The sequence below is a fragment of the Fulmarus glacialis genome, unplaced genomic scaffold, assembly GCF_000690835.1.
Source record: "Fulmarus glacialis isolate BGI_N327 unplaced genomic scaffold, ASM69083v1 scaffold26745, whole genome shotgun sequence".
NCBI lineage: Eukaryota > Metazoa > Chordata > Aves > Procellariiformes > Procellariidae > Fulmarus > Fulmarus glacialis.
The window spans coordinates 8420-23461 of NW_009214024.1; the positions used below are offsets into that span (position 1 = coordinate 8420).

General features: G+C 39.7%; 1 protein-coding gene across 1 annotated transcript in view; it reads left to right on the forward strand.

Annotated features, from left to right (window-relative positions):
- The window catches only part of LOC104077255 (histone-lysine N-methyltransferase ASH1L-like), a gene marked incomplete at its 3' end in the record, with an annotated part of 13559 nt that extends 1354 nt beyond the window's left edge, over nt 1-12205 (forward strand). The window contains exon 2 of the mRNA XM_009578413.1: nt 7456-12205. Coding sequence (XP_009576708.1) covers nt 7456-12205 — 4750 coding nt within the window. The remainder of the gene's footprint in view (nt 1-7455) is intronic.
- Between the last annotated feature and the right edge of the window lie 2837 nt (nt 12206-15042).

Below are 15042 nucleotides of genomic sequence, written 5' to 3' on the forward strand. Positions count from 1 at the left end.
TTCTCTTGCACTTCTCTGTGTTTCCTTATGAGTGCATATTTATCTGTCCCAGTTTCCTTGTGCGTTCCTTATGTAGCCTTGTTCAACTTTGCAACGCCGGGCGACTCAGCAAGAGAATATGAGTCCCTGGAAGTTAGAATCCTTCCTTCGCATGGGTTGTCTGTTCATGGGGCTCCTGTTTCAAAGGTTCCCAAGGCTGAAGGTTTTTCATTTCTCTACCCCGTGTCCTATTCATAAGGCTACTTGCATAAATCCATCCTGGCATGTCTTGTAAGGTAGAGCCTACCCAAAGGGAAGGAAAATTCCTTTATCTTGTACTGAGACAATGTCTGTCTGACATACCCAAACCTTCTTCTTTCCCCTGGCATACCCAGGCTTAAGTTTTCCTTGAGGAAGAGGATCTTCAAAGAGAAATAATAAATTATGCCCTGAAGAAACAAGCGTGCTGTATGTTACGGGTAATGACTAAAAGTACTTTTTCCAGACTCTACCATGCAACTGCATTGGGTTTTTTTTTCTCCATTATAAACAGAAAGGCGTTTTCCGTCAGCCTATCAAACAAGAAATTCTCAAGTGGTACATTATGTAACTAAAAACTTTGGCTATGGACTTTATTTTACATTCTTCCATTTCAGGACAAGCTTATTATTTCTAATGATTTCTCTAACTTCATCTTGAAAAAATTTGGAAGAGTAGATCATGATTTGTCATTATACTGATGACTTTTTTTTTTTTTTTTTTAAACAAGACTATATTGTGATGAGTTGAGTATTGGGCGAATCTGGAATATGCAGTCATTGATCTCTCTTGAGGTCCGAATTGAGGTGGTACTTGCAACTGAAAATCTCTTACTAGCAAAGAGAGCCATTAAGTATGGAAACTTTCCCATTGCATCAAGAAATCATGCCCTGGGAATTTCTACCAGGGAGAATAATTAATATTTAAACTTAGGTGGTGCAGCATGGATTCTTCATCCTTGACATCATTGTTTATATACTAGGTTTTTCTTCAGGAGATCCGTCATATTTCAAATGGAAGTTAGAAAGTTGGGAAACAAATATTACTGATATTATTAAATATTATGGATATTATATATTATACCATTGATACCATATCACTTTTTAATTCCAGCTATTCTAAGTGGAGTTACTCCTTGTCTGGTGAACAACCTAAACACGTAATGTAGAGAAGCACAGATCTGTTGCATTAAATTTGCATTACCTAAAATAGTTTCAAATCCCTGACTAATGATAATTCTCTCTAGCTACTCTGCTCTCTCTCTCAAATTGTGCTGAAATGGTTTTCAAGTTGTTTAACTCTGTATGTTCCCTGCTGCCGTTCTGGCACTTTGGATTGTTAGAAATGACGGTTTACAGCATCCTACTGATTTCTAGCAAGTGTGATTAAAAAGCGTCTTTCTAGAAACAAACGGTAAACATGGTTTAAAGCCCTTGCATGTTCTGAATTTGGTACCCGAGGGATTTTTTTTCCGTAGTGCAATGAAATAAAGCAAGTTTTAGCACTGCAAATTACACTTCAGAAAATGAAAGTGATCCCTTAATCTTTCCTTTCGATGGAGAGGAGGGGAAAAGAGCGAATGTATGACCAATTTGGAGCAAGGTGTGGCAATACTTTGAGCTGTGAAACTGAACTCTCTGTACTTTTAAAGGAGGAATAAAGAATTTGAATGGAAGTTTAGCACTTGCAGTATACTCAGTTAACCATTAAGACACAAAGTAGTGGATATCTTCTCCTGGGTATATCAGTGTAAAAATTAAAACAGTAGGAAAATACTTTGTGCTCCCATCTGTGATAGCTATGCTTCTTTCTCAAGCTCACTGCTGAAAGGACTCTTAAAACTTGGGCAGTGTTTTCAGTTATGTTAGCAGAGGGTTTATCTCCATTCTGAAAGATGAGTGGGTTAGGTGAAGTGGGTAAATTGTATATTTACAATTTGTCCTTCAGAAATGGGTAGACAAAAAAGCTAGTAGTCTTCTGAAGGGAAAATTGTAGAACAGAAATGAGAGACCTAGAAATGGCTAACATTCCGAGGTGTTAAGAGAAACAAAATTAGAAGTTACTGTAATAGCAAAACAGTATTCAATTTGCTTTTTGACACTGAATATGAAACTTGGATTTCTTTCTTTCAGAAAAGTGTCCTGTGACAGACAGACATTGCTGTATGGCTGGTGTACCTTTGCTAAGCCTGAAAACCTGTCTTAGACATAAATATAAATTCTGCTTCTGTTAGTTTTAGCACAAGAGGTTTATGAATGGTTTCCCTGTGCATGCAAGGTAAATGTAGCCAATGACATAGCAAAGTTGCATTACAAAAGTTTTAGAAAAGGAGTGATCGTAACAGCCTGCTGTAATTCTAAAATAGTCATGGTAAAACAGTGAAGCAAGTTGGAACATGCCCTTTTGCTCCATCTCCTTATTTCTTTGTAAAACTGCTGAGTGCGGTATTCTGTCGTTCTTTCTATTGCCCTTGGTTATGTAGGGAAGCTCTACAGGAAAGTTTGCTGATGAAATCACAGCCACTAACTGAAAATTTTCAAGCAAAAAAGTAACAAAGCCAAAGAAGTGTTTTGTTTTCTTTTCTTTTTGAGTAGCTCAAGAATATTTTATGCAGGATCTGGGACGTAAGTTTTTGTCTTAGACTACTTACACAAAGTCGTCTTTTTCCTGGTAGTCAGCTAAAACTTGCTTTTAGAAAACACTAAAAAGTCTTGGTGGTGAAAAATAAACAGCAAACACGCTTTCACTCATTATTTGTGTAATTTGTGTAGAATATATTGATGCCACAATTACACAAGCAATTTCTGTGATTCTTCAGAATGCTTATTTGAATTATAGCCTGTGCATTGGCCAGAAGTACAACAGCTAAAGTAATAATGGGTAAATCTGTGTGTGTGAGTGTGTGTATATATACATCTAAAAATCCTTACTGCTTGCTGGTAGTTCTCAAGAGAATTAACAAACAAAATTTTCGTTAACAATCTGTTTTCTTCTAACTGTTTCAGCTTTTGGAAGCTGAGACTATCTTGCATTTCCTAATTTGGTTCTAGTGTGAGAAGTGTGAATTTTACACCAGACTTGATAGGAGATATCCTTGTTCTTGTGAAAGATTATCTACTCTTAAGTTTTTTGCAATTAAGTACCAAGAATAATAACAGTAAATAATAATCTCGTAATAATAAACCCTGAAATCATGCTGTAGTGTAACAATGAATGCCTTTTTTAGAAGTAAAGCCAATTTTTTGCTGTTCATACCTGTGATGGTTCTGGAGTGATTGATTATAACTTGATAATAGTTTATATAAAAATAACCTGGAATTTTTATTTTCAAATTAATAATGCAAGCCTAGAAACCGTATGTCTACATAAGAGATTCAGGATTTTAAATTCAGCTCAAATTAACAATAATACCAATTTTTGAAAACTTATATGTTTTATGTAATTGCTTTGAGCGATTCTTATGTTGGACAGAGTTTTAAGCCAGATAGTTGTAGCTAAAGATTGCACAGGAATGAATGTTTTAGTTTTTAAAGCACAAAATGATTTTTAATGTAATGTAATCTAGACCTTTTTAATGGCTTTGTGCCTAGATGAAGCCTACTGTCTGAAAGCCAGAGTAACATGAATAGGTCTAGAACTCTTGACTGAAAATTCGTGTAATCCAAAAAAAACTGTTTTAGCCTTTTATGTGGCATAGTCAACTTGCATTGCAACATAAAGGTATCCGTGAAGAAGCCTGAAGTATGTGCTTGTTTGCAGACATATTAGGTGAGTTAGATGGATGAAACAGCTACGAGATGTTAGGGGTTTTTTTTTTTTTTGGTTTTGTTTGTTTGTTTGTTTTCTGTCAGTGATTTGTTAGTAGTGCTCACAAAACTATCTGCATTAAAATCTGACTTCACACTTTCTCTGATACAAAGCTGTGCATTTGTTCAAGTCAGTGAAGCAGGGCTCTCCACTCCATGGAACCACGAAAGTGGAACACTAAATGCATTGCATGTAAGGCCAGCTTCCAGCTCCAGGAGCAAAATGACATCAAGAGACTAGATAGGCATTTGTAGAGCTGCATGTGAACCTGGCCACGCCAACTGTTGAAGCTTTGAAGTGCTGTACTCCCTGAAAGCACTCTGTAACATGTTTTGGACTTCAGATCTCTCTTTCCCATCTAATGGAGCGATTGTTTGCGCAATAGAAGTTATTTCAGGGAAGTGTGGCACCTTTTTTGTCTCCAGTGCAGTAAGACACATCATGGCTGCTCCCCGCCTCCCAGCTGTATGTTTTGTGAGTATGAGGGTGGCTAAGTTGGGGGGAAGTTCCTGAAATGTGACGCTGCAGCATAATTTACATAAGATTGCAGCTGCCACAGAAAAGCTGGGCTAAGTGCCAAACTATTCTCCATAGACCACAGTCTCTTTTACACCACAGCTTTAAAACCAGTAACCGATACAACTGGAGGGTTTTGTTCTACTACTACAGCAGGTTCAGAGACATCCGACCCCAACCGATGCTTGTGGCCACCCTCCCCCAAAAGGAGAACTTTGATCAGTGACATATCACTGTTCTTGTGAAATCTTGTTTACTTTCTGGAAACACATTTGGGCTGGTAGGGCAGTGGTCATAACAGCCAGTGAAATTTCGCTTCTGGTACATCAAGGATTTTAGTGTGGACCTAGTAAAGAAGCAGGCAGTGATCGAGGCTAGTCTGAGACATATGGGGTGATCTGTTTTCACTAGCTTTTAGATAACGTTCTTAAAAATACTTACAGTTGTTGTGTACCACCACTTATGCTGTGACTGGAGCTGGTAGAGTTGTACTGACGCTGGCTTAAGCTGAGAGATTTACTTGATTTCCTCAGTATATGAGCACTGTATTCAAATTCTTTTCTTCCATTGTTGCCTTCCATACAGAAAATGTCTTTGTTATTCCTGGAGTTCATGGCTGTGCGCTACTTAAGTTTAATTTTTATCACCTGTTTACAATAGTCTTATTCTTCCTGTATGATACTCCTTAGTGATAGCAATACCTCCCATTCACTTCAACAGAAAATATGAAATTTTTAATAATTCAGAATTGCAAGAAGGAACTCTGACTCTATGCTTCTTGGGGTTTTTTTTAATGTTTTTGCAGCTACTGCAGCAGCCACATTAGTGCAACCTTCTCTGAAGAAGGTTAGATATTTTGATCAAGATGTCTCTATTAACTGTTGTCAGATGAAATTTTTTCCTTGAAAAAACCCACACCACCACCACCCCAAAAAAAACCCTGTTTCTTTTGATCATACAGATTAAGTGGCTTTATGGAAAAAAATGAAAATAATTTCCCATATAAAATTTTTGTTTTTAAAAATGCTGAAAAAATTACAAACTTTTTCTGACTTCTTTTCTGTCATCTCAATAGAAGTTTCTTGTTTTGTTTTCCATGGTTTTTGAAATCATTTTCAGTGTGCTTGGAAAATTCACTCGCCCTAAATGAGAAAGAAACTTTCCAGGGCAAATGCCTTCAGCTTGCAAAGAATCTTTGTTTGAAGCTAAAGTCATGTTTTCACAATCCTGGCCTCTTATTTAGGTCAAAGCTAGTGTTTGGAAGGGTTTTCTTATTTATTTATTTTATTTAAATATCTAATAAAACTTCCAAGCTCTTTGTTTGGAAACAGAGAATAGGAAAAGGTGAGGCCTGACAAGAGGCGTTCAATACCCAGAAATGGTAGAGTATGAGAATACAACAGAAGCTATCTGGTAGGGTAGCAGACTATACAAGAGAGAGAACAAAGAAGGAAGAGAGTGTATACACAAGTGGCCTAACAGACACAGAAAGGAAGAGTTGAATTCCCAAGTCAGTATTTAGGTGAATTTTTCAAATTCAGCCTTAAGTCCACTGAACAAAGAAGATTAAAATTTTGTTCCAAAGTTCTTTTCAAAATTTCAGACCATAGAAAAGAGGATGTAACTCGATGAAGGTAGTCATTCAGGTTGATCAGAAAGACTACTTTGATACTATTTAGTTAAGATCTCTAGCACTCACAGTCTACCCCAGGTATGTCCAAGAGTGTCGGCTGAAGTGGTTGAATTCCGTGTTCGGAGTCATGTCGTGTGTCGTGCTGACTCAGTAGGTTCCATGTAAGTGCCAGGACTGTATGTGGGCAGAAAGAAACACACCTCTTGCTCCATCCCAGCAGAAGGGCAGCAGCCTAGGATTTGGAGTGCCTGTTTATGCGCTGCAGAGGCTCTGACAGCTCAGGCAGCACATTACCCAAGCAACTACTTCCCATCTCTAGGAAACTGTCAGACTGAATCCAGCTTGCAGTCTTCTGTTTAAGTCGTGCTGGTGTAGCTTACTGAACAAATACTTCGTTCGTGATCAGTACCAAAGTTTGCTGTTTATCAAATGATTTCAAAGGAATCCAGGCTATATCTTTCTTCAGCATAATTAGATATTGGCCAACCATGGACGTGATCAATCTAATGCTGACTGTAATTAAGTACAGTAAGTACCATGCAATTGTCTTATTCATTTTTATTGCAGAGGGATGAATAGGTGTGGCATTGATGCCTTTCACTCTTTATTTAATGTTTGAGATAGGAGATCCCAGAAGGTTTTCAAATTGTGATGTGTAATAATCTCATAAGGGATCAGAGTCTTCCATTCTTAGCCCCTGCTGGAGTGAATGTATCCCATGCATTTCAGAGATGTGTTGGGCACTGTTTGTAAAGAAGAATGCTCTTCCAGAATAAAAGATTAATTTATTGAGATGTTCCTAATAGGGTTTATTGAGGTAATGGGTTTTGCAGGGTTTTTTTTAACCTTTACAGAATAAATTTCAGATTTGGTTAGGTCAGAACCGAAAATAACTTTGCAAGTTTCATTTACTCCATGTGTGTTGTGTGCCATCCCCGCCCCATACAAACAACAGAATAATTTGACTTATTTTAGTACTATCAGCTGTCTGCTGTGGGGAGAACCTGTTACTACGGTGGCTGAGGGTGTCATGGGACAAGACTGAGAAACACTGATAGAGCTGTGCATGGACAGCTTTACACAATGCCTGCCCTTGCAGTGCGTTGCTCAGCTGCTTCTCAGCAGCATGGGAGGTCTTCAAGTGCTATCACACTATAAATAGATAGCCCAGTACATTATTGTTAATAGTTTTTTTTAATAAACATTAACGGTATTTTTGGAGAATGTTTATAATTGGGGGACAGATTAAATGGTTTACATTTGAGGTCTGGGAGCGAGTTTGGGTTTCCTTAACATCAGAAGAGCCTGAATATGTCCACTGAAATATATTAGCTTTGAAATTAATAGGATCATGAAGCGTGTGTTTATATAGTTACCTTATTATCAAAAGCAGGTATTAATCATCTCAAAATAAAAAGATACTGTGTTACTCAGAGTCTTTGTGCTCTGTTCTTAAAGATTTTTTTTTTATTAACTTCTAGGACCCTTCAAAGTCGTACAAGAAAGCTGGAGAAGTTGCAACAGTTGAATTACATGTGGAAGAAGGTATACAAGTAGAAACAAATCCTTTATCTAAGAAAGTTACCCCCTTGCACTCTGAAATGACAGATTATATAAAGTCATCTCCTCCGACTCTTATCAGTAGCCATAATTCTGACTTAAAGGATAGAACACAAATTAATGGAGCAACAACTGTAACAGAAAAATTGGCTCAACTTATTGCAACTTGTCCTCCTTCAAAGTCTTCCAAAACAAAGCAGAAGAAGCCTGGAAATGGAACTGCGTCTGGTTTGGTTAAAGACTCTGGGAAGAAGCTACCAGGAACCATAACTGCAAGTGGGTTAGTTAATAAAGATTTAGTAAAGAAATTGCCAGGATCTGGTATTGCTGTTGGATTGGTTAACAAGGACTCAGGGAAGAAGCCATTAGGGATGGGTAGTGCAGCCATATTGGTTAACAAGGACTCTGGGAAGAAGCCACAAGGGATTGGCCCATTAATTGGATTGGTTAACAAGGACTCTGGAAAGAGGCCACCAGGGATCAGCACTCCGACTGGGTTAGTTAACAAGGACTCTGGAAAGAAACAACCAGTCACCAGCTCTGCAGTTGGATTAATCAGCAAAGATGTTGGGAGGAAACTTCCGGGTATCGGCACTCCAACTGGATTGACTAATAAGGAGTCTGTTAAGAAGCCAGTAGGGATTGGCACTCCAGCAGGGTTGATTAACAAGGATGCTGGGAAGAAGTTGTTGGGAATAAATAGTCCTACAGGATTGGTTAACAAGGATTCTGGGAGAAAGATGCCAGGGACTGGCAATACAACAGTTCTAACTAACAAAGATTCTGGAAGGAAGACACCAGGGATTGGCAGCCCAATGGGACCAGTTAACAAGGACTCTGGGAGGAAGATGCCTGGAATTAGCAGTCCAGTGGGATTGGTTAGTAAAGACTCTGGAAAGAAGCCAACGGTAATCGGCAGTCCGGTTGGTTTGGTTAACAAGGACTCTGGAACTCTGAAAGCAGACTCTCTTATGCCTGCCTCGGAGCCCTTTAAGCTTCCTTGCAATTCAAACCTCAGTAGCCTTGAAAGCCATGAGACTACAGATTTACTGAAGGAAAATACTAGTAGCAAAACATTTGAGAAGCATATTATGAGACAGAATAAAGAAAGTATCTTGGAAAAATTTTCAATTCGGAAAGAAATTGCTGATGTAGGCAAAGAGATGTTTAACGAAGGAATCTGCGTTCCACAGGACGGTTACTCAACCAGTGAAAAAGGGATTTATGAAACATCTAAGCATGAAAAACAGCCTCCGGTATATTGCACTTCACCAGACTTCAGAACAGGAGGTGCTTCAGACGTATCGACAGCAAAGTCCCCGTTTAGTGCAGTAGGAGAGGGGAATCTCCCATCGCCTTCACCCACAGTGTCTGTTACCACCTTAAACAGGAGCCTCTCAACAACATCTTCACAGTTAGCATCTAATTCATTGCATTTAAGTTCCACAGCAGATCTCTTAGAAGGTATTTCAGATCAGATTGGCAAAACTCAGTTTTCTGCTGACAGTACACTTCTGAATATAAACAGAACATTGAACCATACTCTGAGCACTGATTTTAAAGGTGCTGATAAAGATTTAAATGATTCAAAAGCTACTTATGTAGAAACTTCAAGAACTAGTCCTTCTACAGGGAAAAAGCCCATTTTGGCAGCTGAAACAAGCATTCATGCTACTGTCACCCCTTCAGTAGTTAGTTTTACAAGCTTGTTTAGTAGCAAGCAGTTCCTAAAGATCGGTGCAATAGCTGCATCGGATAAATCCTGCCAAGGAGCAAAAAATCTGAGCACTACTCAGCAATCAAAACCTTTAAAGAAAAGAAAAGGAAGGAAACCACGGTGGACTAAAGTGGTGTCAAGAAACACATGTCGACCTCCGAAGGGTCTAGAACTAGAAAGGTCAGAGCTTTTTAAAAACATTTCATACAGTGCACTATCAAGCAGTAATTTGGAGCAGGCCAAATTCTTGAAAAACATAGGATCGTCTTCATTTGTGGAGCATGAATTTGTCAAACATCAGTTGCCAAAACTGAATGAAGCTAATGGACAATCTCTTGCACTGTTAGCTGAGACTGACAAGCAAACTCAAAAGTTCTACAGTACTCACAAACAACCCTCTAGTTTGTGTATGTCAGATGATTTCTTACCTGACATGTATAAACCCAAAAGAGGAAGACCTAAATCCAAGGAGATGCCAGAGCTTGAAGGTCCCCCCAAAAGAACTCTAAAGATCCCAGCATCAAAAGTCTTTTCAGTGCAGTCAAAAGAAGAGCAAGAACCTCCAATTTTGCAGCCTGAAGTAGAAATTCCCTCCCTAAAACAGAGCTTATCAGGACAACCTTTTCCTAAAAAGAGAGGGAGACCTAAAAGACAGATCAGGTCATCAATTAAAATGAAGCCACCTATTCTTTCTGTGGCACCTTTTGTTGGAACAGATAACTCAAGCAAGATAGAGTCTGAAAGCGATCAACATCGAAGTGGGGATTTTTTTGAGAGAAAGGACCAGCTCCGAGGGCCAGAAGAAGTGCAAAAACCTAATATTTGTAGCATGACTGATTTGGAAGTGGACTCAGACAGAAAAGTTGCCAAGAGAAATAATGGACAGTTAATGAAAACAATTATTCGAAAAATAAATAAAATGAAAACTCTGAAGCGAAAGAAACTTTTGAATCAGATTCTGTCTAGTACAGTGGAACCAAATAACAAAGGGAAAGTGCAATCTAAACTCCACAATACAGTGTCAACTCTTGCTGCCACATTTGGTTCAAAATTAGGCCAGCAAATAAATGTCAGCAAGAAAGGAACAATTTATATAGGAAAAAGGAGAGGAAGGAAACCTAAAGCTGTCCTGAATGGTATTTTAACTAGCAGTTCTGCCAGTTTGACAGTTCTTGAGAAGTCTGCTCAACAAGCTCCTGGTACGTCGCTAGGACAAGTACTTCCCCATTTGCTGCCTTCAACAGCTAATAATTCCGAGATTCTTCCATCTCCGGTTTGCTCCCAGTCGTCTGCAGTGAGTGGGGGACAGAGCCCTGTCAGCAGCGATGCAGGATTTATTGAGCCCAGCTCAGTGCCGTATTTACACATACACTCCAGACAAGGAAGTCTTGTTCAGACACTTGCGATGAAAAAAGCTGCTAAGGGAAGGAGGAGATTATCTCCACCTACGTTGTTGCCAAACTCTCCTTCTCACTTGAGTGAGCTGACATCGCTGAAAGAAGCCACTCCTTCCCCAGTAAGCGAGTCTCACAGCGATGAGACCATTCCCAGCGACAGTGGAATAGGAACAGATAATAACAGTACTTCAGATCGAGCGGAAAAGTTTTGTGGGCAAAAGAAGAAGAGGCATTCGTTTGATCATGTTTCCCTTATTCCACCCGAAACTTCCACCGTTTTGAGTAATCTAAAAGAAAAGCATAAACACAAATGTAAGCGCCGCAGTCACGATTACCTTAGTTATGACAAAATGAAGAGACAGAAACGAAAAAGGAAAAAGAAGTACCCTCAACTTCGGGGTAGGCAGGACCCAGATTTCCTCGCCGAATTAGAAGAATTAATAAGTCGATTAAGTGAAATTAGAATAACCCACAGAAGTCACCATTTTATACCCCGAGATTTACTGCCTACCATTTTTAGGATAAATTTCAATAGTTTCTATACCCATCCTACTTTTCCTTTAGATCCTTTGCACTACATTAGAAAACCCGATTTAAAGAAAAAGAGAGGCAGGCCTCCAAAAATGCGGGAGGCTATGGCAGAAATGCCTTTTATGCATAGTCTCAGCTTTCCTCTCTCCAGTACCGGGTTCTATCCCTCTTACGGCATGCCTTATTCTCCTTCTCCCCTTGCAGCTGCTCCCATAGGCTTAGGTTATTATGGAAGGTACCCTCCAACTCTTTATCCTCCTCCACCTTCTCCTTCTTTTACTACCCCCTTGCCACCACCTTCCTACATGCATACAGGCCATTTGCTTCTCAATCCCACCAAGTATCACAAGAAGAAGCATAAGCTTCTACGCCAGGAGGCTTTCCTCACGACAAGTAGGACTCCGCTCTTGTCAATGAGTACGTACCCCAGTGTTCCACCTGAAATGGCTTATGGCTGGATGCTCGAACATAAGCATAGACATCGCCATAAACACAGAGAACATCGTTCTTCTGAACAACCGCAGGTTTCCATGGACACTATAACGGCTAATAGCTCTTCTAGAACAGTTCTGGAGTCCTTGAAGCGCTACAGATTTGGGAAGGAGGCTGTTGGTGAGAGGTACAAACATAAAGAGAAACACAGATGTCACATGTCTTGTCCACACCTGTCACCTTCAAAGGGTTTGCTAAGCAGAGATGAACAGTGGGTCAGGAGAGAGCCTTCGGAGTCTAATTCCTTAGCACTGGGATTGCAGACACCGCTACAGATAGACTGTTCAGAAAATTCCCCAGGTCTGTCCCTGGGGGGATTTACTCCAAGCTCTGAGCCAGCCAGCAACGACGAACACACAAATCTTTTCACAAGTGCAATAGGCAGCTGCAGAGTCACAAACTCTACCAGCACCAATGGACGTAAAAAATTAACTGACAGCCCTGGACTCTTCAGTGCACAAGACACCTCGCTAAATCGACCTCTCAGAAAGGAACCGTTGCCTTCTATTGAAAAGGCATTACAGCCACTGTCAGGTAAGGGAGCTCTAACTGTGCCTACTTTCCTTTGAGTCTTGCTATTTTATGTTGTACCAAACATGCGCTAGAAAAGGAGGGCAAGTATAGCTTTGGCTTTGTAGGAATGTTTCCGTGTTGAATTTCAGTACTACTCTTGCTTTCGCTCTTGAGTGTCTCTATTCTGTTAAAGCGCTGTTCTGTGCAGCATTTGGTACAGACTGACGTAGTGTCTCCTCCAGAGCTGCTTATGGGATTGTGTAAGTACCTCTTCCCACCAGATTCTTCTTACTTTGTTATAGCAGTATATAAAGTTATGCTAAGGATGCCTTCTCATGAAAAGGTCTTTTCTTCTTCCTTACAATTTTAACTTTCTGGAGAAATGAGTTAAAATTTCTCATGATTTTTGATACTTTAAAAGCCATGTTTCTGTTTGGTTTGAAGGTCGGTGGATTTGGTTTAGACTAGCTATTGGTACTACTATTGTGAATAACATCTCCATTTAAGAAAATGTTTCCTTTTTCTTTTGTAGCTCCATTTTAGTTATTTTGATAATATCTACTACAGTATAGCTTTTGATCCCTGACTTGAGGCCTCTAGCAGTACCTCAGAACAGTTGGTAAATGATGCTGGGAATGCCTAAGAACAAACCTTGTAATGACTGCTTTATTCATAGTTGGGAAACTCATCTTACGTAGCCTCAAGCAAAACTGAAACAGAACTAGCTGAGACTGTATACACAGAAAATTGCAATGATGCTGTCAGAGGGTTGCTGTTTAAGGAAAAGATGTCCACTCTGAAACTGTGAACTTTGTCATTTGCATAATATTAAGAAAACAAAAATCTAATGTGAAATTTAGGACTTGAAGAAACTATATTACACATCACTTTCACTGTACTTTATTATTACAGATGTTTGTGGGAATAATTTTCACATTTTATCCACTTCTCTCTTAATTGCCATGGACACGTTAGTGAGACAAAGATAACCTGCAAAAGACGAAGTGTGGCTTGTGCTCTTACTTGCTTACTTCTGATGTGTAAAGGAAGTCTGATAGCTTATCCTCCCTCCCTCCAATACTTGCCTACACTTTCCCTTGAAATTTAAATCGTTTGTCCAAAAACACTTGTGACTAGTATTTCACAGACCAGGAGCCGAGCAAACAACCAGCTACCAGTAATGAATAATACCTCCTCACGTTCCTTACTCATCTTCCTCCTTTTCTTGTGATACTCCCATTCTGATGTCTCCTGCCATCTCCCTGCTCGGACTGTGTTTGTGTGGAAGGGTTTTTTCTCTTTGCTTCATTTTGGCACTTGGGGGTTTTATGTTTTGCTTCTTCAAGGGTAGTTGGAAGTGGCTGGATTCTTTTACAAGTTCATATTACTTCATACTATTTCATATTACTAGAACTACTCGGGGCGGGGGGGAGTCAGGAGAAAGCAATAAAGCCATGAGATTGCTTCTCCTGCAGCGATGGAAAGAAAAATTCGAAGTGCTAGGTCACCAAAAGGGTTAAATTTGGCTCCGAGGAGTGAAGAATTGGTTGTGGTAGCTCGTGCAGTTCTGGGAATTTCCTGAGGATTTCCATTACAGTGAATGATCTGACTTGGGCTTTTATGAGGAACAACCTAATTAAGGGAAAAAGCAGAGATGTTTTAAGCTGAAGCCTGCTGGTGAAGGCTCTGAATCACTCTCCCTCTTGCAGTATGTTTGACTGGTTCCTCAGATGCCGTGTATCACTTTCAGTAAGTGTATTTCCCGCAATGGAAACCAGCTGTTTTTGTTGTGAGACTGGCTTTCAGCTCAGTATTCATCTCATTCACAAGGAGCTCCTAATGCCCCACATCATGTGCATGCAGTATATCAGAACTTAAAACTGCATCTAGTAGAAAGCCCCAGTAAGGTAAAAAGGCTGGCTTTTTTTTTTTATTATTAGAAGATCAGTGTCAACTTGCATGTTGTGTTTTGTTGTGTTTTGGTTTTAACTCTAGTGCTGAATTGTGATTCTGAAACGATTACCATGAAAGACTTAGATGTTTTTGTGCACTTCAGAAAATAGCACAGATGGAGAAAAAACCTGTGGTGCATCAAGGATTGTTTATTTATTAAACCAGGTGCAATTTAGGTGCATGCTGCAGAGAACACAGAATCAGAGCAGTTAAAATGAGTAGTCAGAGACCAGCATCGGGGAGTGCCTTCAAAATTGTTCTGTATTATCCGTAGGGGATGTTCATGATATTTTATTTCTAAGTATCCCATATGGAACATCCGCTTCCTTTCAGTAGACTTTTGAACGTAAACCTTGCCTGGTTGAATTAACTGACAGATTCTTTCTATGATACTAGCTGATGCTAGATATTTTCGGAGACTGCCTGTGTCGATGTTGTATTAGAAACATAAATGTTTTGGCAAACAGGACTCTAGTGAAGGTCGGTATTTCACAGAAGATGAAGTTTAGGTAGACGTTTACATGCTGTAGGCTGCTTCTTTAATACAGACAGCACATACACAGAGTTATGCCAATGAAGGTTGCGAGGCTCTAACATTTTGTCTTTAAGATTTTTGTAGGACGCTGTTACCTGTTCATCTGGAGTTCGCAGTGGTCTTTAGTAAACTGCTGCAGCTTCGCACCACGAGTCATTTCAAACAACTGATAGCTTATCATAAACTGGTCTCGGTGTGCTGCGCACAATTCCTGGAAGGAAGGGGAAGAAAAACAAGATCAGCCGTTCGGTGGGGATCAGTAGAGTTGAAAAGCCTTTGCTGCCTTCATTCCATCTACAAATAAAAGGACGGGTTGGAGGTGTGCAGCCGTACTCTGGCGGGAGGAGCTCGTGCCTTTCTGCGCCTTCGG